This window comes from Phacochoerus africanus, chromosome 1 (genome assembly GCF_016906955.1).
Source record: "Phacochoerus africanus isolate WHEZ1 chromosome 1, ROS_Pafr_v1, whole genome shotgun sequence".
In the NCBI taxonomy this organism is placed as follows: Eukaryota; Metazoa; Chordata; class Mammalia; order Artiodactyla; family Suidae; genus Phacochoerus; species Phacochoerus africanus.
In genome coordinates, this window is record NC_062544.1 from 215,196,237 (window position 1) to 215,224,150 (window position 27,914).

Consider the following 27,914-nt stretch of genomic DNA (forward strand, 5'->3'; position numbering starts at 1 on the left):
AAATTATCCTGAAATATATTATCTGGTATTTGTTTTAATGAAAGGGTCTACTAGTAAGGGGTGAAAATCAAGGGCAGTTTTAGATGCAGCTAGACTGGCCATGTGATATTGTTGAAGATGAGTGTTAGGACATGGGAGTAAATCCTGCTATTCTCTACTTTTTTTAGTATAATGATTTTTATTTTTTCCATTATAGCTCATTTATAGTGTTCTATCAATTTTCTACTGCACAGCAAGGTGACCCAGTCACACATACATGTACACATTCTATTTTCTTACATTATCATGCCCCATCAGAAGTGACCAGATATAGTTCCCAGTGCTATACAGCAAGATCTCATTGCCTATCCATTCAAAGGCAATAAGTTTGCATGTTTTAACCACAGATTGCCAGTCCCTCCCACTTCCTCCCTCTTGGCAACCACAAGTCTGTTCTCCAAGTCCATGATTTTCTTTTCTGTGGAAAGGTTCATTTGTGCCATATATTAGATTCCAGGTATAAGTGAAATCAAATGGTATTTGTCTTTCTCTTTCTGACTTACTTCACGCAGTATGAGAGTCTCTAGTTCCATCCAGGTTGCTGCAAATGGCATTATTTTGTTCTTTTTTATGGCTGAGTAGTATTCCATTGTGTATATATACCACATCTTCTTAATCCAATCATCTGTTGATGGACATTTAGGTTGTTTCTTGGCTATTGTGAATAGTGCTGCAATGAATATGAGGGTGCGTGTGTCTTTTTCAAGGAAAGTTTTGTCCTGATATATGCCAAAGAATGGGATTGCTGGGTCATATGGTAGTTTGATGTATAGTTTTCTAAGGTACCTCCATATTGTTCTCCATAGTGGTTGTACCAGCTTACATTCCCACCAACAATGCAGGAGGGTTCCCTTTTCTCCACATCCCCTCCAGCATTTGTTATTTGTGGACTTATTAATTAATGATGATCATTCTGACTGGTGTGAGGTGGTACTCATAGTAGTTTTGATTTGCATTTCTCTAGTAATCAGTGATGTTGAGCATTTTTTCATGTGCTTGTTGGCCATCTGTATATCTTCTTTGGAGAAATGCCTATTCAGGTCTTTTGCCCATTTTTCCATTGGATTATTGGCTTTTTTGCTGTTGAGTTGTATAAGTTGTTTGTATATTTGAGAGATTAAGCCCTTGTCAGTTGCATCATTTGAAACTATTTTCTGCCATTCTGTAAGTTGTCTTTTTTTTTTTTTTTAATGGTTTCCTTTGCTGTGCAAAAGCTTGTCAGTTTGATTAGGTCCCATTGGTTTGTTTTTGCTTCTATTTCTGTTGCTTTATTCTCTACTTTGTGTATGTCTAAAGATTTTCATAAGTATAAAAAAATATAATAGAATTTAAGCCTTCCAAAATAACCTCCTATTGGCCTAATTTCCTGTGTAACCAGAGTACTACAGGACTCCTTCAATACTTTCTAGGAAAAGAAAAGGTACCTGTGATAATTATTAGGTTTTGGTCAAAGAACCGGGTATTAGAAAAGACTGTGGATTGATGAGATAAAATTTCTAGGCCTTTAGTTGCTTTGAAATTACCCAAGCTTATTAAGCAGCAGTGCTTGTGGGAAGTGGAGGTGAGGGAAACACCCCAGAAGACTGAAAGGATGCTGCTTTGTTTTCTGGGCTAGAAAACTTGGAGAATCAACTTAAGAGGTCTGGCTGATTATGAAAGCTGTCTTCTCCTTAAAGGCTTCAGCCAGGGACAGGGGCACACTGTAGAAAGCATCATTTTAGCAGGAAGCTTAATAGTTCTGGGAGTCTCGAGTAGGCAGAGGTACACTATTAAGCAGTCACATGACTAACCCCAGGTATTGAGAGGTTGTCTCAGAGGAAACTAAGGGGCAAAGTAGAATAACCAGCCAGAAAGAGATTTATCAGAAATATCGAGATGGTGAATTGAACAAAGTGTAACAGTTAAACACTCAGAAAATCCAAGCATAAGGAATAAATTTAAGTGAGATCTAAATGAGGGAGGAAGTAGTTGTCATTGTTAGGAAACTGTTCTATAGATCATTTAGCCTGCAAGAAGGTATGGGCAATTGCTTCCGTAAAGCAAATTAGGAAACTGTCACAAGTCAAGGTAGGATAGTGATTATATCTGGTTTTTTGCTGAACGTGTGCACGTGTGTATATACATACGTACATATATATATATATATATATATATATATTTTTTTTTTTTTTTTTTTTTTTTTTTTCTTTGACTACCCTGTGGCATAAGGAGTTCCCAGACCAGGGATCAGATCTGAGCCGCAGTCATGACTTAAGCCACAGCTGCAGCAACACTGGGTCCTTACCCCACTGTGCCGGTCTGGGGATTGAACCTGCATCCCAGTGCTTCCAAGACGCTGCCAATCCTGTTGCGCCGTAGCAGTTTGAAACTCCTGAAAGTATATTTTTGAATATGATTAATATTTAATAATCCTTAAAGACTATGAGAAAATTTAACTGTAATGTTTTTTGGTTTTGTTTCTTTTTTTTTTTTTTTAGGGCTGCACCTGCAGCATATGGAAATTCCCAGGCTAGAAATCCCAGGCTGATTGGGGTTGAATTGGAGCTATAGCTGCCGGCCTACGCCACAGCCACAGCAATGCAGGATCTGAGCCACTTACTGTGACCTAAACCATGGCTCATGGCAACACCGGATCCTTAACCCACTGAGCGAGGGCAGGGATTGAACCTTCATCCTCATGGATGCTAGTCAGGTTCATTACCCCTCTGAAGCACAATGGGAACTCCTAATTGTGATGTTAAAGGAAACTTTTTAAGTTCTCTCCCACATAAACCTTTTTTTTTTGGCTGTGCCTATGACTTGTAGAAGTTCCTGGGCCAGGGATTGAACCCATGTCACAGCCGTGACCCAAGCCACTGCCTTGACAACATCAGATCCTTAATCCACTGTGCCACAAGGGAACTCCCACACAAATATTTGTGTATTTCTTTTTATTTTTTGGTACACGCCACTTTAGCCTTGTCCTTCTAACTATTCTCAATCATGCTAAACTTGGTTCTGCCCTAGGACTTTTATTTGTTCTTTTCTGTGCTTATACCATTCTTCCCCCATGCCCCACCCTCAGGATCCTCTATTGGCCTTTTCTTTTTGTCATTCATTTATTGGCTCACATGCCTCCTGAGAGAAATCTTTTCTGAGCTTCTTATGTAAAATAAAATGCACTGTTGTTTTTTTTTTTCTTTTATTGTTTTTCCTGTCATTTCCCTGTCATTGCTGTGGTCCTTAGAGCACGCTGACATTGTATCTTGTACTCATTGTTAATTACCATCCTCTACTAGTGTATGTGAGCCCCCAAGAGTGGGGGCTTTGTTTTGTCACTACTAAATTCCTAGGATAATGCCTGACTCACAGTAGGCACCTGCTCCACATTCACTGAATGAGATGAATACATGTATGTATGTGCTGACACTTTATGTTAAAAAAACAAAAGCCATTAAGATAAACTGCTTCTTGAATTTAATTAATAACTAACCAGGGAGAACTGGTTAGTAACATATATGTGACAAGAACCTTTAAAAAAAATGACCTTGTCCTCAGAGAGCTTGTAATACATGAGTAAGAGTATTCTAGGTATAGATATTTATCCTGAACTTTATGAAGGCTTCAGATACTTAATTGTCATGAAAGATAGCTTGAGCTCTTCAAGGAAAGGCAGCATTTGATTTGTAAGTCAAATTGAAATTTTGACTGTATAAGTGAGATGAATGCCAGTGAAGAATGCAGAATAGCTAAAATCTTAATTTTTTAAAAAAATTGGGCGAAAGGCTGTTTAGTCAAGGACAGAAACTGAAAAGTAAAAATGGAAGGTTAGAGCCCATCACTGACAGAAGTCTGCAAACAACAGAGAAAGTGCCACAAGGAGGGCCTTTCTGTAACATTCAAAGTGTCAAGAGAGGAAAGCTTAGACACTTTTGGATAGATGATGAATTGTTAACACACTAAGAGAAAATAGAATTATTTGTCTTTTCTGTATAGGAGAATTCTTTTAAAAGTAGATAGGGAAAAAAAATAAATTACAGGTTAGAGAGTTAAATATTTAAGATGTCAAAACAAAACAGCTAGAAAGGGTGAGTGGCCTTAGACTGAGAGGAACTGGACTTAGAACTTCTCTCTGCCATTTACCAGGCCCTTTAGGCAAATCTAGTAACCTTTCAGAGTTTGTTTTCCTTGCTGGAAAATAGGAATATCTGCCTTGTACGTAGTAGGTACTGCATAAATATTATTTGAATGAGTGCATTATTCATAGGGTTGTGGAACTCAAATGAGATAATTTATGTTTTGTAAACTAAAACAAAAGGAAAATAATACTAATGTCTAATATCTACTTACTGTTGTAAGCCAAGCTTATTGTGTTATTTTTAGCTAATTCCCACAATAGCCTTTTGAGGTAAGTACTATTTTGTCCCCATTTTACAAATTAGGAAGCAGAGGCAAATGAAGTTAAGTAATTTGCCTAATGTCACTCTATATGTAGATATGGAGAGCCAGAATTTAAAACTTTGTCTGGCTCCGTTAGCCGTGCTTTTAACTATCTGCAAATGCTGTATGGACAAAGGCCGTGAATTCAAGTAGATTGACAGAGAAAAGAACTGATTTGCTTTCTTTCTCTCTCTTTTTTTCTTCTTAGGGTCACAGGTGTGACATATGGAGGTTCCCAGGCTAGGGGTCGAATTGGTGCTGCAACTGCCAGTCTGCACCACAGCCACAGCAACGCCGGGTCCGTGCATCGTCTGTGACCTACACCACAGCCCACGGCAATGCTAGATCCGTAACCCACTGAGCGGGCCAGGGATCAAACCCGTGTCCTCATGGATATTGGTTGGGTTTGTTACCACTGAGCCTCAATGGGAACTCCAAGAACTGATTTTCATTGAGCCACCTTGCTTATTGCTAGGACCCTTACAAATGTCATCTTCTATAATCCTCACAGAGTCATATGATGAAGGTCATTTCTCCGTTTCCAAGAAAAAGATGTAATACTAAGTCTAAGAGTAGTTTAGTGAATTCTCCAAAGTCAAATCCTAAATTAAGAAGGAGCTGGAATTTAAATTCACATTTGTCTGACTCTAAATCCCTTATTTCCTAGGGCCATGTTAGCTTCCTCTCTAGGGGAAATAAAATCTATTTATTTAATATATTTGGCTGTGCCTACGGCACATGAAAGTTCTTGGGCCAGGGATGGAACTTATGCCACAGCAGCAACTGACAATGCTGGATTCTTAACCTGTGGTGCCACAGGAGAACTCAAAAGAGAGGGAGGAATGTTTAACTCTGCTGATACTCTAAAAATGTAAATTAGAATTATTGAGATGCTGTTTAGCATTTAGTTTGAACTTATTTATAAGATGGTAATATCTAGTTTTGGTGAAATATTTGTTAATGTGGCAGTGAAGAGTATTACATACAACTCCTTTGTGAAAGATTTTGGCCGTAATATTAAAAGCCTTAAATATTCTCATCATTGCTTTAGGAGATAATTCAAAAGAAAATCTATGTGTCTGGATTTCAAAATAAGATCATCTAGTATAATGTCATAAAACTTTGTGTCCTTTTTAACATTTAATGCCCTACTGCTTCAGTGAGGATAGAGAAGGCATTCTTACTGTAGTTCCAAACCAGATCTGGGAAGGGTGGTAGGCTGATTTTGTAAAATTTCTTCTGTTGCCATAGAATTTGCCAGGTGTCAGTCCTCCCCGTCAAGATGATCAGTTTTCAGAAAGAAAGACTCGTCAACAGAAATGAAATTGAGTGGCAGTCTAAATCACGGATATAGCCCCTTTTCCCTGGCACCATGATTGTTGATTACTGACGACCAGTGAATTTATTCTGGTTTCCAGTTTTATTTTTTTTTACTTATTTTTTATTTGTTATTTTTTTGGTCTTTTTGCCTTTTCTAGGGCCGCTCCTGTGGCATATGGAGGTTCCCAGGCCGGGGTCTATTCGGAGCTGTAGCCGCCGGCCTACGCCAGAGCCACAGCAACGTGGGATCCGAGCTGCGGTCTGCAACCAACACCATAGCTCACGGCAATGCCGGATCCTCAACCCACTGAGCAAGGCCAGGGATTGATCCTGAAACCTCATGGTTCCTAGTTGGATTCATTAACCACTGAGCCACGACGGGAATTCCCTGGTTTCCGGTTTTAATAATTCATGTTTTATTTTTCTACCGTGTTTGTCTTCGCCCTAGAAATGATCATTTTTGGTCTGAAATTTTAATTTGTCTTTGCTTCATCTTTTTTCTCACTGCCTAATGATCTAGGTCCCAGTCATCTCATGTTTTGGTTGGCTAGAACAATTTGTTTCCATGAGTAGTTCATACCAGAAACATTGCTGGTCCAAGTAACAACTTCTGAGTGGCTCTTCGTTTCCTCATTCACCAATAGAATGGTTCCTTGTGCAGTTGTTCACCTTTCTGGAGTATAAAAACTCTTGCCTCTTTTTTCTTGCTCTGTGGACCAAAATATTTTCCAGAGCTCTAATTATGATGATAGAAATTCCTTTGGATCAGCTGCCAGGAGTGATACACTTTAAAGGAAAAGGAATTTATATACCTGGGATTCAAAACTTTTTCTGAAACATTTATTTTGGATATGCATTTTGTACTTAAGTTGCTTCTAGTTTTTATTCTTATACGGTTATTTAATAAACACATTCCTGGTATGCTTCGTATCTTACATAGGTGATATGATGCTCAGCTTTCTGGAGGAGGTTTGATCTTTAAAAGGATCTATAAGATTAGTAGTCTAGAATGGCATTTTCCATTTTATATTCTTTGGGATACCAGTGCTGTAAGATGTTCCCTACTGCAAACCATCCTTCTCTCTCAGTAGTCCTGATTCATGTATGGTGTTAAAGATCCAAAAAATCATGCAGGGGAAAACCTGTTAAACTTTTTAATCTCGGTATTTCCCAAGTTTACTTGGCAATGGAACCACTCTATTTATTTATATATTTTGTCTTTTTAGGGCCGTACCCATGGCATATGGAGGTTCCCAGGCTAGGGGTCTAATCGGAGTTGTAGCCACCAGCCTACGCCAGAGTCACGGCAATGTGGGATCCGAGCTGTGTCTGCGACCTACACCACACACAGCTCACGGCAATGCTGGATCCTTAACCCACTGAGCAAGGGCAGGGATCGAACCTGCAACCTCATGGTCCTAGTCAGATTCATTAACCACTGCGCCACGACGGCAACTCCAAACAAATAACTTTTACACTCTATTGGACTTTCAAAAAAAATAATTGGAAAATAACATCTTAGAGAAATTAGTTTAGAGGTCTGGGGACAACCATGAAAAGTTTCACCCATAATAAAGACTATGAACTTTGTCCTAAAAGTGGAGTCTAACGCAGGGATCAGCAGAGTTTTTCTGAATGCCAGATAGTAAATGTTTTCAACTTTTGAGTCATATGGTCCCTGTTGAATCTGTTCAACTCTGCTGTGAAAGCAGCCATAGACAGAGCTAACTTGAGTGAGTGTGACTGTGTTCCAGTAAGACTTTATAAAAACAATTTGCAGACCTGTGATGTGCTGCCCCCTGGTCTAGCAGGTATGTGGTTAAGGAGAAATGGAAAACATTGTATGATCCTCTTAACGCCTGCTCCGAGTTTTTACAGTGTGGTGCATTCAGTTTAAGCTGAAATATTGAAAAGATTAAGATTTATTGTATGGTTAATGCCCAATTCCTCAAATTACTCATGTGTGAATAAAGAATTAGAGGGGTAGTTTATCTTCAGTGTTTACATTAGAAATTATACACTAGTAATTTTTTTTTTAGAGTTTCATGTGAGCTTGGCTTTTGGTCTGCCAGTTCATATCCATAACACTTTGGGGGAAAGTAAAGCAAATTACCATATATGGTGTTTTGTCTTTTATAAAACTTGTGTGAATGGCTGGGTAGTATATGTTTTATCTCAGTGATCTAAACTGTAATTCTACTGGTATTAAAATATCTAATCTAGGTATTCCCATCATGGCTCAGCTGAAACTAATCTGACTAGTATCCATGAGGATGCAATTTGATCCCTGGCCTCGCTTAGTGGGTTAAGGATCCAGTATTGCTGTGAGCTGTGGGTAGGTCGCAGACGAGGGTTGGATCCGGAGTTGCTGAGGCTGTGGTATAGACTGATAGCTATAGCGCTTGATTCGACCCCTAGCCTGGGAACTTCCACATGCCATGAGGGTGGCCCTAAAAAAAAGGCAGAAAAAGAAACTTATTATCTAATGTTATTAAAATTATTGGTTAGAAGGAGTTAACTTGATAAAGTAGCATATAAGTATATTGTATCTTTGCTGTGTTTCTGTGTAAAACTCTTAATAGAACTGAAAAGTTTATATTCTTTCTGCTAGTGAATTCCACTTTGGGGATTTTTTTTTTTAAGGAAACAGCCTGAAATTTAGAAAAAGCATCTCAGAGATGCTTATTTCAACATTATTTATAAAACCGAAAAAACTCGGGATAACTAAATATCTGACAAGGAATGCTTTATATGTTATAGACAACTAGGTGGAATTTTATGCATGTATTTAAAGTGGTATCTATTAAAAGTAACATTAACCTGCTAGATAAAAATATTGCCATTCTTGATATAGGAAATTTAAAAACATTAGTTAAAGCCTATATTCGAAGAAGTATGAACGACAACACTAAATTACATAAATATGATGACAACACTAGGTTTTTTCCCCCCACCTCGTGATGAGACTTAGGGAAATTTAACCTTTTTCTTTTTTCCATAGTTTCCAACTCTAGTGTACTAAGCATATATAGATTTATTTTTAATGAGGATAAAATCTTTGTTTAAAGTAATCTGTATATGACTTTGACCTAATGGCAATGTCTTTTAAATATTTATTCCAGAGAGTAGCAGATCGACTGTATGGTGTATATAAAGTACATGGGAATTATGGGAGAGTTTTCAGGTAAGCATTATACAAACTTTTATAATAAACATCAACTAGCTATAGTTAGCTTTTGTCTAAGAAACTATAATTTTTGAAAATAGGAGTTCCCCTTGTGGCTTAATGGAAATGAATCTAACTAGTGACCATGAGGACGCAGGTTTGATCCCTGGCCTTGCTCAGTGTGTTAAGGATCTGGTGTTGTCGTGAGCTGTGGCGTTAGGTTGCAGACACAACTCAGATCTGCCGTTTTGTGGCTGTGGTATAAGCTGGCAGCTATAGCTCCGATTTAACCCCTAGCCCAGAAACTTACATATGCTGTGGGTGTGTCTGGAAAGTAAAGGATTATTTTTTAATAATCTTCTTTAGTAGTTTTCAAACTTTTCATTTTAAAGCCTTTCTTTAAAAAATCCAATATATTGAGCACATAAACTGTTCTGAAGCAGTGAACAGTATCTTTTGGCAGAATGCCCAAGAAGATGAAATCACTGTCATATAGAATTAGTGGTTTTTCTTTCTTTTTTTTTCTTTTTTTTTTAGTGCTAAACCCATGACATATGGAAGTTCCCAGGCTAGGGGTTGAATCAGAGCTGTAGCTGCAGGCCTACACCACAGCCACATCAACGCCAGATATGAGCCCCACCTGCAATCTACACTGCACTTTGATTGAGGCCAGGGATTGAACCCACATCTTCACGGATACTAGTCAGGTTCTTTACCGCTGAGCCACAATGGGAACTCCAGTAGGTTTTCTCTTTCTTTTTTTCTTTGTGGTAGTTTGTAATTTCTGAAGTCTTTTGCAAGATGGTTTTTTCAGTCTTGGGATAATATTTTAAATCAGAATATTTACTTGTTTATATAACTGCATATCTTGGTATTTTGAAACTTCTGTTGATTTTTGTATGTGTTTTGGTTGTGACATTTTAGAAATTACCCAAATCTTCTTGTAAGAAAAATGTCTTTGTTAATGTTCCAGTAAATCCTTTTAATTGAATTAATTAAAAATAATTCAAAGTTCCTTTGTGGTTCAGCGAGTTAAGAATCTGGCATTGTCACTGCTATGGCTTGGGTCAGTGCCATGGCATGGGTTCGACCCCTGGCCCAGGAACTTCCATATGCTGCGAGTGCAGCGAAAGAAAAAAAAACAAAACAAATTCATCTAACATATTTGAATAGGTAAGACATTTGTATAGCACAAAATTCAAGAGGAGTAAAAGCTTATATAGTGAAAAGTCTCTTCACTCCTTCCTGCTAACCACCCAGGTCTCCTCCTCTGAGGCAACTAGTATCAGTTTGTACGCCTCTTGTGTATCCGTCTAGTAAATGTAGCAATGTAAATGTGTATGTTAACATACAAATAAATGCGTTTTCCTCTTTAAAAAGAAAACATGGAAAGGGAGCATGTTGTATACATTGCTATGTTCACTTGTTTTATTTTATTTTATTTTAATTTTATTTTTTATGACCCATTGCTTTTATTTTTTTTTGTCTTTTTTTGGTCTTTTTTGTTGTTGTTGTTGTTGTTGTTGTTGTTATTGCTATTTCTTGGGCCGCTCCCGCGGCATATGGAGGTTCCCAGGCTAGGGGTCCAATCGGAGCTGTAGCCACCGGCCTACGCCAGAGCCACAGCAACGCGGGATCCGAGCCTCGTCTGCAACCTACACCACAGCTCACGGCAACACCGGATCGTTAACCCACTGAGCAAGGGCAGGGACCGAACCCGCAACCTCATGGTTCCTAGTCGGATTCGTTAACCACTGCGCCACGAGGGGAACTCCTGCTTTTATTTTTATTTATTTTTTTTCCCACTGTACAGCAAGGGGATCAAGTTATCCTTACATGTATACATTACAATTACATTTTTTCCCCACCCTTTGTTCTGTTGCAACATGAGTATCTAGATAAAGTTCTCAATGTTATTCAGCAGGATCTCCTTGTAAATCTATTCTAAGTTGTGTCTGATAAACCCAAGCTCCCAATCCCTCCCACTCCCTCCCCCTCCCATCAGGCAGCCACAAGTCTTTTCTCCAAGTCCATGATTTTCTTTTCTGAGGAGATGTTCATTTGTGCTGGATGTTAGATTCCAGTTATAAGAGATATCATATGGTATTTGTCTTTGTCTTTCTGGCTCATTTCACTCAGGATCAGAGTCTCTAGCTCCATCCATGTTGCTGCAAATGGCATTATGTCATTCTTTTTTATGGCTGAGTAGTATTCCATTGTGTATATAGACCACCTCTTCCGAATCCAATCCTCTGTCGATGGACATTTGGGTTGTTTCCATGTCCTGGCTATTGTGAATAGTGCTGCATTGAACATGCGGGTGCATGTGTCTCTTTTAAGTAGAGTTTTGTCCGGATAGCTGCCCAAGAGTGGGATTGCGGGGTCATATGGAAGTTCTATGTATAGATTTCTAAGGTATCTCCAGACTGTTCTCCATAGTGGCTGTACCAGTTTACATTCCCACCAACAGTGTAGGAGGGTTCCCTTTTCTCCACAGCCCCTCCAGCACTTGTTATTTGTGGACTTATTAATGATGGCCATTCTGACTGGTGTGAGGTGATATCTCGTGGTAGTTTTGATTTGCATTTCTCTTATAACCAGCGATGTTGAGCATTTTTTCATGTGTTTGTTGGCCATCTGTATATCTTCTTTGGAGAAATGTCTATTCAGGTCTTTTGCCCATTTTTCCATTGATTGATTGTTTTTTTTTTTTGCTGTTGGGTTGTATCAGTTGTTTATATATTCTAGAGATTAAGCCCTTGTCAGTTGCATCATTTGAAACTATTTTCTCCCATTCTGTAAGTTGTCTTTTTGGTTTCTTTGGGTTTCCTTTGCTGTGCAAAAGCTTTCAGTTTGATGAGGTCCCATGGGTTTATTTTTGCTCTAATTTCTATTGCTTTGGGAGACTGACCTGAGGAAATATTCATGATGTTGATGTCAGAGAGTGTTTTGCCTATGTTTTCTTCTAGGAGTTTGATGGTGTCCTGTCGTATATTGAAGTCTTTCAGCCATTTGGAGTTTATTTTTGTGCATGGTGTGAGGGTGTGTTCTAGTTTCATTGCTTTGCATGCAGCTGTCCAGGTTTCCCAGCAATGCTTGCTGAATAGACTTTCTTTTTCCCACTTGATGTTCTTGCCTCCCTTGTCAAAGATTAATTGACTATAGGTGTTAGGGTTTATTTCCGGGTTGTCTTTTCTGTCCCATTGGTCTGTCTGTCTGTTTTGATACCAGTACCACACTGTTTTGATGACTGTGGCTTTGTAGTATTTCTTGAAGTCTGGGAGAGTGATGCCTCCTGCTTGGTTTTTGTTTCTCAGGATTGCTTTGGTGATTCTGGGTCTTTCGTTGTTCTATATAAATGTTTGGATTGTTTGTTCTAGTTCTGTGAAAAATGTCATGGGTAATTTGATAGGGATTGCATTGAATCTAGATAGAAATTTATTTAATTAATTTATTAGCGTAACAGGTTATCCATATGTCTTTGGTTGATCAATACCTTAAAAATGAATGCAGGTTACGACAATATCAGCATTATGTGACCTTTTTAAAAGAAGAGAAGCCTGTTGATGTAAACATGTAGACTCTTCCTAGCTAGGACAGGGATATATGTCTAAACAAAGGAATAATGGGAAGAAGGCAAATAGCTTTCTGTTTTGTCTTGTTCTATTTTGTGTTTTGCTTTGTTAGGGCTGCCTGTGGGGCATATGGAAGTTCCAGGGCTAGGGGTCAAATTGGAGCTGCAGCTGCCAGCCTATGCCACAGCCATAGCAATGCCGGATCCTCAGCCCACTGAGCTAGGTCAGGAATTGAACCTGCATCCTCATGTATACTAGTCAGGTTCATTACTGCTGAGCCATAGTGGGAACTCCATTTTTTAAATTATTTGTTTGCTTGTTTTTTTACTTGCTGCACCTGTGGCATATGGAAGTTTTTGGGCCAGGGGTCAAATTGGAGCTTTGGCCTATGCCACAGCCACAGCAGCACCAGATCCAAGCTGCATCTGTGACCTATGCTGCAGCTTGCAGCAGCACCAGATCTTTAACCCAGTGAGTGAGGCCAGGGATTGAGCCCTCATCCTCACAGAGGAGACATGGGGTTCTTAACCTGGCAAGCCACAACAGGAACTCCAGGTTGTTTGTTTGTTTTAATAGCCACACCTGAATTCCTGGGCCAGAGATTAAATCCGAGCTGCACTTATGACCTATACTGCAGTTGTGGCAACTCCAAATGTGTTGTGCTGGGTCAGGGATTGAACTTGTGCCTCCACAGCAACCAAGCCACTGCAGCTGGATTCTTAACCCCACTGTGCCACAGAGGGAACTCTATTCAGCTTTTTGAAGTCTGCTGCATGAGGTGTGACTTATCTGCAGTTGCTTTTAGATTTATGCACAAGTCAGCCCTAATTTTAAGAATATTACCCAAACTAGAACTTCGGTTCAGTTTGGGAGTATACTTACATGATAATTAACCTAAATCAGATAGTCCCAAAGATAGTACATTATTATAAATAATAAATGGACTTATATTAATTTGAGAGGCGAGTGGGTAAAAGGTCACTTGGCTAAATCAAATTTTAAAGAAAATTATTCGCATTAATATCATGATAAATATTGCATAGATTTGCTTTGTGTTAACTCAGTACATTAATAGAAAACCATTTTACATCTAAAATACTTCATAAAAGTGAGCCAAAGAGGCCACAGGTGGCTGAGGTAATGTAAGCACGTGTTCAGAAGCCTAAACCAGAGCAATCACATCAGTAGGGACTATTAAGGAGACATAAATAAGATTTACTAGTGGACTCTTTCAGTCAATTCAGCATACATTTGCTAAGTTCCTGCTACCATGGTGGGTGCTAAAGATACCAAGATTGGATTTGTAGGCAGCTGAATGATTAGGAGGATTGTGACAGAGAATGTAGGAGAAATAGCAGGTTTGAGGAATGAATGAAAGGGTTCTGTCTGGGATAGAAGTGCATTTGATTTAAAGATTTCAGTTAAGCAACTGGAAATTTGGGTCTGCACTTTAAGAGGCTGGTGAGTATATGAGCTGTGTGTAAAAGATAAATCCTGAAGCTCTTCTGTGGTGCAGCAGGTTAGGTATCTGGCATTGTTACTGCAGTAGCTTGGGTTGCTGCTGTGGCCCAGGTTCGATCCCTGGCCTGGGAACCTCTGCTTGCCGAGGGTGCGGTCAAAACAAAACAGAAACAAAGCGCTGTATCCTGATAGAGTGTTTCTTTCTTTCTTTTCTTTTCTTTTTTTTTTTGTCTTTTTGCCATTTCTAGGACCGCTCCCGTGGCAGATGGAATTTCCCAGGCTAGGAGTCTAATCAGAGCTGTAGCCACTGGCCTACACCACAGCCACAGCAACTCGGGATCTGAGTCACGTCTGCGACCTACACCACAGCTCACGGCAATGCTGGATCCTTAACCCACTGAGCAAGGCCAGGGATCGAACCTGCAACCTCATGGTTCCTAGTCAGATTCGTTAACCACTGAGCCACGACGGGAACTCCTAGGGTTTCTTGATGTAGGGCTAGGTAATAGATAATGTTGTAGGGTTAGAGTAAGTCTGTGAGAGACTCAAGGCCCAAACCTTGGGAAGTACCTGTGTACAAGGTTCAGGCAAAGAAAAAGAACCAATGAGGGAGACCTTGGGAACTGCTGAGGAACTGGGAATGTGCAATGTCAAGCAAGTGGAAAGAGCACTTCAAGAAGAAGTTGGAGCTATACTGCAGAGGAGTTGAGTTCAGTTGAAAAGAAGGGAAAAGGGTTAAGTAAATCTTTGGTGTTAATTTGGAAAGCAGTTTGGTTTGAGTGGTATGTTATATTCCAGGGCTCTTTGGAACGAGAGGAAGGGATTAAGGAAGGAAAGAGCAAATTACTAATTAGTCTTTTAAGAAGCCTCTGAGGTGTTCTGAGGAGTAGAATGCCAGTTTGTTTTGGAGGTTGTTTTTTGCAAGGGGGAGCATGGGTGGGAAAGTGGTTGGAGAGAAGACAGAGAGGAAGGTAACAGTTGTCTTAAAGCTCAGGAGCAGTTATGTTGTGGGAGGCCATGTTGGCCAGCCTCTGTCTTAGTAAAGCAGGTATCTCTGCTGAGAACAAATGGCATGATTCTGTGGTTAGGAAGGTTGAGGGGCGTGATATAGGGCAGTCTGTCTCAAACTAATGGAGAGAGGAAGGTAGTTTGCTTTTTTTTTTGCTTTTTTAGGGCCACACCCACGGCATATGGAAATTCCCAGGCTAGGGGTTGAATCAAAGCTACAGCTGCCGGCCTACACCACAGCTCATGGCAATGCCGGATCCTTAACCCACTGAGCGAGGCCAGGAATTGAACCCACAATCTCATGGTTCCTAGTCAGATTCATTTCCGCTGCTCCACGACGGGAACTCCTAGAGAAGAGTTTTTAAACTTGTGCTCCTGTATACCCTTTCCCTCCCCCTAACCAGTTCTACAGGGGATTGGATTATCTGGAAGCAGCTGTGTCAAGTGCAGAATCTCTGAAGATTTGAGTTTGTCAGTTTATGCAAATTTTGCATTTATTCTCTAGAACATCCATGAAACATTAAAGTAAAATCCATTCTTCAGAAAAATTGTACCGTGCTTATATGGCCTCAGATATCCAAGGTGAAGTGTACCAATTTTGAGAGACACTGATGAGGGTATCAGTTAGAAATGTGGGAAAGGATTCCTGAACAGGGCCATTTGGGAGTGAGTGTTCTTTACCATTTTTTTTTTTAAATTTTCTTTGTATTTTTCGTTACTCTTATGGTCAGTGTGTGCCATTACATTGACCATAAGAGTAATGAAAAAATTCAGAAGCTGAGAGTCATGCAATTGGAAAAAAGTTTAATTAGTTCCTGTTCTTTGGTTTGAAATTTGAAACCAAGGAAAAACATCTTTCTCAGATTGGATTGGTATAATTCCTTTCAATGGTTTCTAGGAAACAACATAAACAAATTTCTTTCAAAAAGTCATATGCAAACATGATCAGGGTTACATAAACCTTGTCATATACCTCAGAGCTCAGAGATGCAGTATGTATTTTGTTGAATGACTGTGATTTAATGATTTAATGTTTTTAGTTATGTGGTTGGTGACTGGGCATAAAGAGCTCTTTTACTAAGAAAGCTAAAAAAGGGGAAACTATAGGTTAGAATTAGTAGAGAGAACACTCTGTTTGGCTGTTGATTCCAGTCTCAAGTCTGTCTCTGATCAACTGCCTGACTTTGTGTAAACCATGTTATATCTCTGAGCCCACTTTTAAATATCTGTTCAATTGTGGGGTTACACAAGGAGAGTGATCTCCAAACCTTTTTTAGCATGGAACTTTGTTTAAATGGTATCTTAAACAGAAGTATAAACGAGTAAAACTTATTACTACAGACCTGCTTGTGGCTGGAGACTTTCCCTCCCATGCCTCTGTCCCTCGTGAACACAAGATTGAGTGGCTAAATTTAGCTTTAAACCTCTTTTTTTGTTGTAATATTTTTCATTCCTTTCCAAAGTCTTGACCCTTGTGCATTCTTGGAGTTTTTTCCTCTCTTTCTTAATGGAACTATAAAGTACTTGAACAGGAGGGACCTTAGTGGTTTTGTAGTTTAGATTCCTTAATCCAGGATGGACTTCCCCTTCTCTGAGGTCTCTGAAGTTATTTATAATTATAAAATATTGGCTATATTCCCTGTGCTATATAGTATATCCTTGTAGCTTGTTTATTTTATGCATAGTAGTTTGTTCCTCTTAATGCCCTTCTCCTCTTCTCTCCTCCCACTGGTAACTACTAGTTTGTTCTCTATATCTATGAATCTGTTTCTTTTTATTATATTCACTAGTTTGTTTTAGTTTTTAGATTCCACATATAAATGATAACATACAGTGTGTGTCCTTCTTTGACATATTTCACCAAGCACCATACCCTCTAAATTCATCCGTGTTGATGAAGATGGCAACATGTCATTCTTTTTTGGCTGTGTAATATTCCATTGTGTATATGCACCACACTTCTTTATCCATTAATCTGGTGATAGACACTTGGGTCATGTCCATATTTTAGAAATTGTAAATAATGCTGCTGTGAACATCAGGGTGCAAGTATCTTTTTGAATTGGTGTTTTTGTTTTCTTCATATATAGGCCCAGGAGTGGAATAATTGGAGCAGGCAATTAGCTAGATATAAGCAGGGAAGGGAAGCATCGGTTATATGACGGGAGGAAACCATGCATCTTGTGATGACAAGAGTCTTAAAAGCAAACAAAGAAAGCAAAGTCCTCTGGCATTGGATTGTAACCTTTTAGTCATTATGCTCTCATTACAATAGAATTAGCATTGCAACCAGAGCAATACCCATCATGTACCTGATGCCACGACAGATCCAAGAAGACCAAGTGAGGATAAATGCTCCTCCTTCCCTTGGAAAGGTGGAGCTGGGACCAAAACCAAGAAATTACCCCCCACACCCCTCCTTCCTCAATGAATAGTCTGCCCAATCATTTTCACACCCTGCATAACCAGCTTCCTGAAAGGAACTTGGGGCAGCTGCTCATCTGAGCCTGCCTGTTCTCCCTCCTGAGAGTGTGCTGTTAGTCCTTAGTATTAGAGGACTTAATATGTCTTGTTTTTGGATTCCTTCTGTGATGAAAAAGAACCTACCCTCTGGCAACAGAATTGTCTGATATATGGTAGTTGTGTTTTTAATTTTTGAGGAACCTCCATATTTTTTTTCTGCAATGGCTGTACCAGTTTACATTCCCACCAATGGTGTACACAAGGGTCCCCTTTTTCCACAATGCTGTTTTTGGTCTTTTTGATGATAGCCATTCTAACAGGTGTGCGGTGGTATCTCATTGTGGTTTTGATGTGCATTTGGCTGATGACTGTTGACATTGGGCATCTGTATGTCTTTGGAAAAATGTCTGTTCAGGTCTTCCATCCACTTTTTTTCTTCCTTTCTTTTTTCTTTCTTTTTTTTTTTCTTTTTTTTGCTTTTTAAGGCTGCATGTGTGGCATATGGAAGTTCCCAGGCTAGGGGCTAGGGGTCTAATCGGAGCTGCAGCTGCTGACCTATGCCACAGCCATGGCAATGCTAGATCCAAGCCACATCTGCAAACTATACCACAGTGCACGGCAGCACTGGATTGCCAACCCACTGAGTAAGGCCAGGGATTGAACCCGCATCCTCAGGATACCAGTCCGATACATTTTCACTGCACTACAACGGGAACTCCCCCCATCCATTTTTTAATTGAGTTGTTTATTATTATTTTGTTTGATGTTGAGTTGTATGAACTATTTATATTTTGGATATTATCTATCATATCATTTGCAAATATTTTCTCCCATTCAGTAAGTTGTTTTGTTTTGTGGATGATTTCCTTTGCTGTGAAAAGCTTTTAAGTTGAATTAGGTCCCATTTGTTTACTTTTGCTTTTGTTTCCTTTGCCTCAGGAGACAGATCCCCAAATATACTGCTATGATTTATTTATTTATTTATTTATTTATTTATTTATTTATTTATTTATTTATTTTTGTCTTTTTGCCTTTTCTGGGGCCGCTCCTGTGGCATATGGAGGTTCCCAGGCTAGGGGTCCAATCGGAGCTGTAGCTGCCAGCCTACACCAGAGCCACAGCAATGCAGGATCCAAGCCTCGTCTGCGACCTACACCACAGGTCATGGCAACGCCGGATCCTTAACCCACTGAGCAAGGCCAGGGATCGAACCCTCAACCTCATGGTTCCTAGTCGGATTCATTAACCCCTGAGCCACTGCGGGAACTCCACTGCTGTGATTTATGTCAAAGAATGTTCTGCCTATATTTTCTTGTAGAAGTTTTATGATTTCCTTTCTTATATTTAGGTCATTAATCTATGAAGTCTCTGTGTTTATGATTTTCCTTCCTTTGGGAAAAGGTACATAGTTTTCATCAGATGCTACAAAAGATCCATTACCTACTCTGATTTGGTTCATCAGTGACAGTTACCTCCCAATTAAGTACTTTATGGTAGCAGTTATGCCTCTTACAAAGTTGATGTAAATCCTTCTACACTTTTTTTTAATTTGGTCTTTTTAGGACCAACCTGAGGCACATGGAGGTTTCCAGGCTAGGGGTCGAGTTGGAGCTGCAGCCGCTGGCCTGTACCACAGCCACAGCAACACCAGATCCAAGCCAAATCTGCGACCTACACCACAGTTTATGGCAACGCCAGATCCTTAACCCATCGAGTGAGGCCAGGGATCGAACCTGTGTCCTCATGAATGCTAGTCACGTTTGTTTCCCCTGAGCCAACAGGAGCTCCTCAATCCTTCTACACTTTAATAGTTCCTCATAAATGGATCACTATTGTGCCCACTAAACTGGTTAACATTTTCTGTTTTCAATCCTAGACATATACCTGGACCCCAGTTAGAACCTTTTGTTTAGCTAGTGCTTCTTAGATTATAATGGACATGTAGGTTACCTGAGAACTGTTAAAATGAATATTCTGAATTAGTAGAGCTAGAATGAGTCCTGCCAGTCTGCATTTCTAAGTTCCCAGACCACAGTTTGAATAGTAAGGGTTAGACCATATCCTGGAGGCCAGAGGGCTTGTGCTTAATAGTGGCTGATACATAGACCCCAGTGCATATTTCCCTCCACGTTTATTAGTTCATTGATCATTTCACACTTTCATTGTGCCTACAACCTAGAAATGTCAGTTATTTATCAGGCACTAAACTACTTAATAGAAATAAATAGATAAAGTGTAAGTATATTTCTTAAACTAGTTTTTAGTCTTATTCTGTAAATAAGAGTTAAATTTAGTTATATTGACCTTACTTATTAGTACATAAAAAGGTGCTCAAAGATTAGATGGATGAAATACCTGTGAAACATCCAGTAGACAGTTGATCTGGACCGTCTGTTTGAATTCTGTTAACATGACCTTCAGCTGCATTAACTGATTGATACATTACACATTTGACTGGTTATGCCTGTAATCCGCCAAAACCCATAGACTGTTTTTCATGTGAAGAACTGGGCTTTGGGTATGTTGAATTTGAAGTAACAGAGGTATGTAAAAGTAGAATTGTCTCGTAGGCATTGGAAGTGTAGCTTTATTGTAGATAATATAACTAGAGTTGTTAAAAATCCATTTTGTAAACAGTAAGGCCCTAAAAAAAGATTAACTGTTGCTGTTACTATTTTGAGAATAAAAATGTGAGTGAAGAAAATTGTCAGGAGTTATGTTTGTTTATTTTGTTTGTTTTCCTCCCTTGACAATTAAAAAAATTGTGAAGTTTTTCTCTGCTAATATAAGTATATAATCTGATATTTCAAGAATAGTATATAAAAACAACAGGTTAACAAAATCATAGTGTTTAAATTTTGTCCTTTTATGATATGTGTGATTGAGGGTATTTATATTCTTTGCATAGCAGAAGTTGGAAACAATCTCGAGTGGTCAGGAAAGTGGTTAAAAAATTATGAGTTGCCATCTGAAACTATGCTGAGAACAAATTATTTTAATAGTGTGAGGAAATACTATTAATGGGAAAAGAATGGTACAAAATTGCATATACTGTATGATCTCTCAACCATATTGAAATGAGTACATAAAAAGAATTAGAAATATATTAAATTATGTCACCTCTTGGTATTTAGGATTATGGATTTTTCTCCATTTACTATAATATACATATACATCTTCCATAAAAAGAATTTTTATTTCAAGCACTTCACAGAAATGACAACAAAATGATCTGTGGTTCTAGCAGACGTTCTCATGCAACTGTAATGCAAGTTATTGAAGTTTTACGTGCACCTAATGTTTCTGTACAGTTGTCTTTTTCTGTACCTATTGAGATAGTGATCATATGTGTTTAATAGAATCATCCATGTGGTATTTCTTTTTTTTTTTTTTTTTTTTGGCCGTGGCCATGGCACGTAGAAGTTCCTGGACCAGGGATTGAACCCCTGCCACAGCAGTGACTCGAACCACAGTAATGACAATGCTGGGTCATTAACTCACTGACTACAGGGGAACTCCTCATGTAGTATTTAAAATACATGTGAGGGAGTTCCTGTTGTGGTGCATCGGAAAGGAATCCGACCTGAAACCATGAGGTTTTGGGTTCAATTCCTGGCCTTGGTCAGTGGGTTAAGGATCCAGTGTTGTCATGAGCTGTGGTGTAGGTCACAGACGCGATTTGGATCCCGTGTTGCTGTCACTGTGGAGTAGGCCAGCAGCTGTAGCTCCGATTGGACCCCTAGCCTGGGAACCTCCATATGCCTCCGGTGTGGCCCTAAAAAGCAAAAAAATAAAAATACATCTTATTTCTATCCCAGAGATTTTGATTAATAGATCAAGAGCAGGGCCAGCATTCATAGTTTCTAAAAGCTCCAACAGTTGATTTAAATAGGCATCCCAGCTGAGAAGATTGTCTATAAGCAGAAGCTGTTTTGTTTTGGGTGGATTTTCTTTTCGAGGTTTTTTTTTTTTTTTTTTTTGGTCATGCCTATGGTATGTGGAAGTTCCCAGGCTAGAGATTGAACCCTTGTTGCAGTAGCGACCCAAGCTGCTGCAGTGACAGTGCCAGATCCTAAGCCTGCTGTGCCACAAGAGAAGTCCCAGAAGCTGTTTATATATGGTATTTACTTTACGCTTAACAGTACAGATATAAACTTTCAAACTAACATTTTAAAGCCTTCACTTGTGTTTAGTTGTTAAACTTCAGGGGAAAGGAGCATTATTTGAATTACAAAAAATAAATCCAAACACAGATCCTATACATTGTTTAAAGCTAGCTAGGAAAACACCTTGAAAAAGGTTCCATTTAATAACATTCCATATCTAGTTCATGATGTTTTCGGTTTTATCTTTTTCTTCTTAGTGAGTGGAGTGCCATAGAAAAAGAAATGGGTGATGGACTACAGAGTGCTGGTCATCATATGGATGTGTAAGTACCCAGAGAATTTAAAGTAAAACCCAAGGTAATGTTTAGTTGTGAAATGTTAGTGATTCTTTTTTTATGAAGATTGCTGGCATTTATATTGTGCTCTGAGTGTACAGATTTGACGTGAAGTTTATCTCTGGAATGCAAGGTTAACATTTAGAAATCAATCAGCTCAGTTCACGTGTTAGCACAGTAAAGAAGAAAAACTCATTTGTTCATTTAAGTGCATGTTGAAAAGGCATTTCAACATCCACTCATGGTAAATATTCTCATCAAACTAGGAATATAAAGAATTTCCAGAGTTCTTGTTGTAGCTCAGCAGGTTAAGAACTCAACTAGTATCCATGAGGATGTGGGTTTGATTCCTAGCCTCGCTCAGTGGATTAAGGATCCAGTGTTTCTGCAAGCTGCAGTGTAGGTTGCAGATGTGGCTTGGATCTGGCATTGCTGCGGCTATGGCATAGGCTAGCAGGTGCAGCTCTGATTCAGTCCCTAGCCTGGGACCTTTCATATACTGTAGTTGTGGTCCTAAAAAAATAAAGAATTTCCTCAGGAGTTGCTGTCGTGGTGCAGCGGAAACAAATTTGACTAGGAACCATGAGGTTGTGGGTTTGATCCCTGGCCTCTCTCAGAGGGTTAAGGATCTGCTGTTGCTGTGAGCTGTAGTGTAGGTTGCAGGTTTGATCCCTGACCTCTCTTCAGTGGGTTAAGGATCTGGTGTTGCTATGAGCTGTGGTGTAGGTTGCAGATGCAGCTTGGATCCTGCATTGCTGTGGCTGTGGTGTAGGCTGGCAGCTGTAGCTCCATTCAACCCCTAGCCTGGGAACCTCCATATGCTGTGGGTGTGGCCATAAAAAAACAAAAAGAATTTCCTCAGTCTAAAACTTGCAGCTAATATTGGATTTAATAGTGAGATATTGACACTTTCTCCTAAAATCAGGAACAGGGCAAGGTTGCTCCCACCACTACTGTTAAAAGTGGTAGCAGAGGTCCTGGTCAATGCGTGAGGCAAGAATATCAAATAAAAGGCCTACTTCTTAGGAAGAAGTAACTTTTTTTTGCGGTTAACAGGATCTTTTACATAGAAAATCATAGTCAACCAAAAGAATAATAGAACTAACAATTTAGTAAGAATGCATGATACACAATAAAAAAAACCAGTTGTCTTTACATACTAGCAACAATTGGAAAATAAAAAATTTACTTTGGCCTCGCCCACAACATGTGGAAGTTCCTCGGCCAGGGATCAAACCAGTACCAGGGCAGTGACCCAAGCCACAACAGTGACAGTACTGGTTCCTCAACCTAATAAGCCACCAGGGAACTCCCTGGAAAATAAAAACTTTAAAATGCTATTTATGGTAGCATCAAAATAGGATATTTAAAGTACTTAATAAAATAAATTTAATGAAATTTAATAAAATATGTGAAAGACCTCTACACTGAAAACTATATATAACCATTGCTGAGAAAAAATAGACCTAAATAAATGACGAGATTATGGAGATGGAATTCCTGTTGTGGTGCAATGGAAATGAATCCGACTAGTATCCATGAGAACTCGGGTTCGATTCCTGGCCTCGCTCAGCGGGTTAAGGATTCCGCATTGCCATGAGCTCTGGTATAGGTTTCAGACTTGCCTCAGATCCTGAGTTGCTGTGGCTGTGGCGTAGGCTGGCAGCCATAGCTCCAATTTGACGTCTAGCCTGGGAACTTCATATGCCGCAGGCATGATCCTAAAGAGCAATAAGATAAAATAAAATAAATGGCAAGATTAAACTATGTTCATGGATTAGAAGACTCAGGTTAATACGACCGTTTTTCCTAAATTGCAGTCCCAGTCAAAACTCTAGTGACTTTTTCTTTTAGCCACACCTGAGGCACGTGGAAGTTCCTGGGTCAGGGATCTAACCCATACCACAGCATTGACTCGAGCTGCTGCAGTAACAATCCCATATCTTTAACTCACTGTGTCATAGCAGGAACTCTCTAGTGACTTATTAGTAGAAATTGATAGGCTCATTCTAAAATTTATATGAAAATTCAAAGGATGTAGAGTAGCCAAAACAATCTTGAAAAACCTGGAATATATTTCTTGATTAAAGGGCTTACCATAAAAGCTATACTTATCAAGAAGCATTGAGATAAACAGATCAGTGGAGCAGGATAAAGTCCAGAAATAGATCTACATTTATATAGTTCATTTCAAGAAATAGTTCTGAAATAACTGGCTGTGTTCATGGAAAAAAATGAACCTTGAGCCATATCTCACACTTTACATAAAGGATCATATACATAAACGTAAAAGCTAAAATGATAGCTTTTGGTAGAAAAACACTGGGGAATATTGTTGCAACCTTTGAGAAAAGAAAGATTTGTTAAAGAGGAAATGAAAAGAAAAAAAATATTTTTTAAATGCTAAATTGCTTTTGATCAGAATTAAAAGTTTTGCTTATCGAGTGGAACTAGAGAGTCTCATACTAAGTAAGTCGGAAAGAGAAAAATACCATATGATATCACTTATATCTGGAATCTAATATACTGTACAGATGAACCTTTCCACAGAAAAGAAACTCATGGACTTGGAGAATAGACTTGAGTTTGCCGAGGGGGAGGGAGTGGGATGGACTGGGAATCTAGGGTTCATAGATGCAAACTATTGCCTTTGGAATGGATAAGCAATGAGATCCTGCTGTATAGCATTGGAAACTCTGTCTAGTTACTTATGATGGAACATGATAATGTGAGAAAAAAGAATGTATATGTGTATGTGTGACTGGGTCACCTTGCTGTACAGTAGAAAATTGACAGAACACTGTGAACCAGCCATAATGGAAAAAAATAAAAACCATTTAAAATTTAAAAAAAAATTTCTTTAAAGATTGCTTATCAAAAGATATCACTGGAAGTAGAAGGAATGTGGGAGTACAGTTTCAGTTGGGGAAGATGAAGAAGTTCTGGAAATGGATGGTGGTGATGGTTGCCCAACGATATGAATATACTTTTTTTTTTTTTGTCTTTTTGTCTTTTCTAGGGCCGCTCCCTTGGCACATGGAGGTTCCCAGGCTAGGGGTCCATTCGGAGCTGTAGCCACAGGCCTACGCCAGAGCCACAGCAATGCAGGATCTGAGCCACGTCTGCGACCTATACCACAGCTCACGGCAACGCCGGATCCTTAACCCACTGAGCGAGGCCAGGGATCGAACCTCATGGTTCCTAGTCAGATTCATTAACCACTGAGCCACGACGGGAACTCCATGAATATACTTAATGCCACTAAACTACACACCAAAAAATTGTTTTAAAAAAAAAAAGGTGAATTTTACATGATCTTTTACCACACATACAAAAACATATCATTAAGATAATGAAGAGGCAAGCCGCAGACTGTAATATATAAAGAAGTTCTGCAACTGAATAATAAAAAGACAAAAATACATTTGTTTTACCTAAATACTATTTTTTGCTGACCAGCCACTTTTCAATCATTTTATTAAGAAGTCTTCCTGCATTCTGTTGACCTAACATTTTCAGTATCTACACGGATTCAGGATTATCCCTTCATTTGGTTTATTTAAAATATTAAAAAAATTAATTTTAGTATGATAGTTAAAAAAATCTTTACCACTTACCCTTTTCTACCCAAGATGTATTGCTAACCCCTACACTGTTTTCTGTCTTTAAGCCACCAGCCCTATAGTTCCTCTTTTTTGTTTTCTTACCATTAACTTTTCTAGAATCATAGATTCATTAAGTAAAAGAAGTTTTTCCTTCTCTTAACCATGATTTTCAAGACTTTTTTCAGGGAGTTCCTGCTGTGGCACAGTGGGTTAAGAATCTGACTGCAGAGGCTTGGGTCGCTGTGGACGTGAGGGTTCAATCCCCGGCTCAGCACAATGGGTTTAAAGTATCTGGCAATGCCGCGGCTGCAACCCTAACCTGGGAACATCCATGTGCCATGAGTGTGGCCATAAAAAAAAAAAAAGTTTTTTCAGTCACGTAGGAGAAGTTCCACATCCTAACAAATGTAAACTTATGTTGATGGGATACTTTTTTTTTTTTTGGTCCTTCTAGGGCCGCACCCATGGCTTATGGAGGTTCCCAGACTAGGGGTCCAATCAGAGCTGTAGCTGCCGGCCTACACCACAGCCACAGCAATGCAGGATCTGAGCCACATCTGTGACTTACACCTCAGCTCCCATGGCAACACTGGATCTTTAACCCACTGAGCAAGGCCAGGGATTGAAGCTGTGTCCTCACGCATGCTAGTCAGATTCATTTCCACTGAACCACGATGGGAACTCCCAGAATACATTCTTTATCTACTCTTATAAATCCTGTAAGCACACAAATTTCCAGTGAACCTTATCATAGGTTTTCTGTTTGTTTTTAAAACTTCAGTTAACTTGTTCACTTGTCTGTGTGAAGCAGACTTGGAGACATAAAAGTATATTTTTCTTATATGCCCATGCTAAGGAATCAGAATTAATTTGAAAGGAGGATATGCTTATTATACCATACAGTAATGCCATATAAGGATATAATATGTTTATTATACCTTGAAGATGTAGTAAATGACATAGCCCATGTCCTTAGGGAATTTATAATGTGATGAGAGAAAACCAACGCAAGAGACATTTCTTCAATAAAATTTTTCTCAATTTTTTTTCTCTTTTCCTTTTGTTCTTTTTTGGTCTCCCGCATGGAATATGGAGTTGATAGGCCAGGGTTCAGATCCGAGCCATAGTTATGACCTACACCATAGCTGCAGCAACACCAGATCCTTAAACCACTATTACAGGCCAGTGGTTGAACCTGTGTCCCACCCCACAGACACATTGCTAATCCCATTGCACCACAGTGGGAGCTCCTAAGTTCTCAGTTGTTGATGAGGTCAGAAGTAGAGTGATGAATAAGGACTAAGGAAGTCTGGGAAGATTTCTAGAAGTATTGAGGTGTGTGTTGTAGGATTTGGAGAAGCAATGTGGAGAGCCATCACATTTCTATGCAAGGAACAAGACTGGGATGACAATAAAGGAGTCGTCTAGACCAAAGCAAAGGTTGTTATTGAGGATTAGAATAAAATAAGACTTCTAAATTTTTCTGTAATCTTTATTTGCTTGACTTTTTGTAGCTTTTTGGCATTACTATATTTATTTGCCAGTTATACTAAACTCTTAGTCTTTCTATAGGTTTTGTAACCCTTTTTATAGTATCTTTGAACCAGAGATATTCAAGTGTTTCTTAAGCTACTTTAAGAAAGATTTCTAGGGAGTTCCCGTTGTGGTTCAGTGGTTAACGAATCCGACTAGGAACCATGAGGCTGCGGATTCGATCCCTGGCCTTGCTCAGTGGGTTAAGGATCCGGCGTTGCTGTGAGCTGTGGTGTAGGTTGCAGACTCAGCTCAGATCCCACGTTGCTGTGGCTCTGGTGTAGGCCGGTGGCTACAGCTTCGATTCGACCCCTAGCCTGGGAACCTCCATATGCCACGGGAGCGGCCCTAGAAATGGCAAAAAAAAAAAAAGAAGAAGAAAAAGAAAAAAGAAAGATTAAAAAAAAAAAAAAACAACACTAAAGAGTTCCCATTGTGGCTCAGTGGTAACAAACCCCAACAGTATCCTTCAGGATGTGGGTTCAATCTCTGGCCCCGCTCAGTGGGTTAAAGGATCTAGTGTTGCTGTAAGCTGTAGTGTAGGTTGCAGCCTCAGCTTGGATCTGGCATTGCTCTGGCTGTGGCATAGGCCAGCAGCTGCAGCTCCGATTCAGCCCCTAGCCTGAGGATTTTCATATGCTGTAGGTGCAGTCCTAAAAAGCAAAAAAAAAAAAAAAAAAGAATTTCTAAGCCCTTGCTGATCAAAACATTTTGTAGAATTCAATAAATTGTTATGGTAATCAAAGATTGCTGGAGTTCCTTGGTGGCTCAGCGGGGTAAGGATCTGGCATTATCCCTGCTGTGGCATGGGTCCAATACCTGGCCATGGAACTTCCTCATGCCACAGCTGCAGCCTTTTCTTGCCACCACCACCTGCCCCCAAA

At 39.4% G+C, this 27,914-nt stretch overlaps 1 protein-coding gene across 1 annotated transcript in view; it reads left to right on the forward strand.

Annotated features, from left to right (window-relative positions):
• Positions 1–27,914, forward strand: part of SNX4 (sorting nexin 4) — a 72,493-nt gene that overhangs the window by 34,306 nt on the left and 10,273 nt on the right. The window contains 2 exon segments of the mRNA XM_047790382.1: positions 8,901–8,962; positions 21,815–21,880. Of these exon segments, the coding sequence (XP_047646338.1) occupies positions 8,901–8,962; positions 21,815–21,880 (128 nt within the window).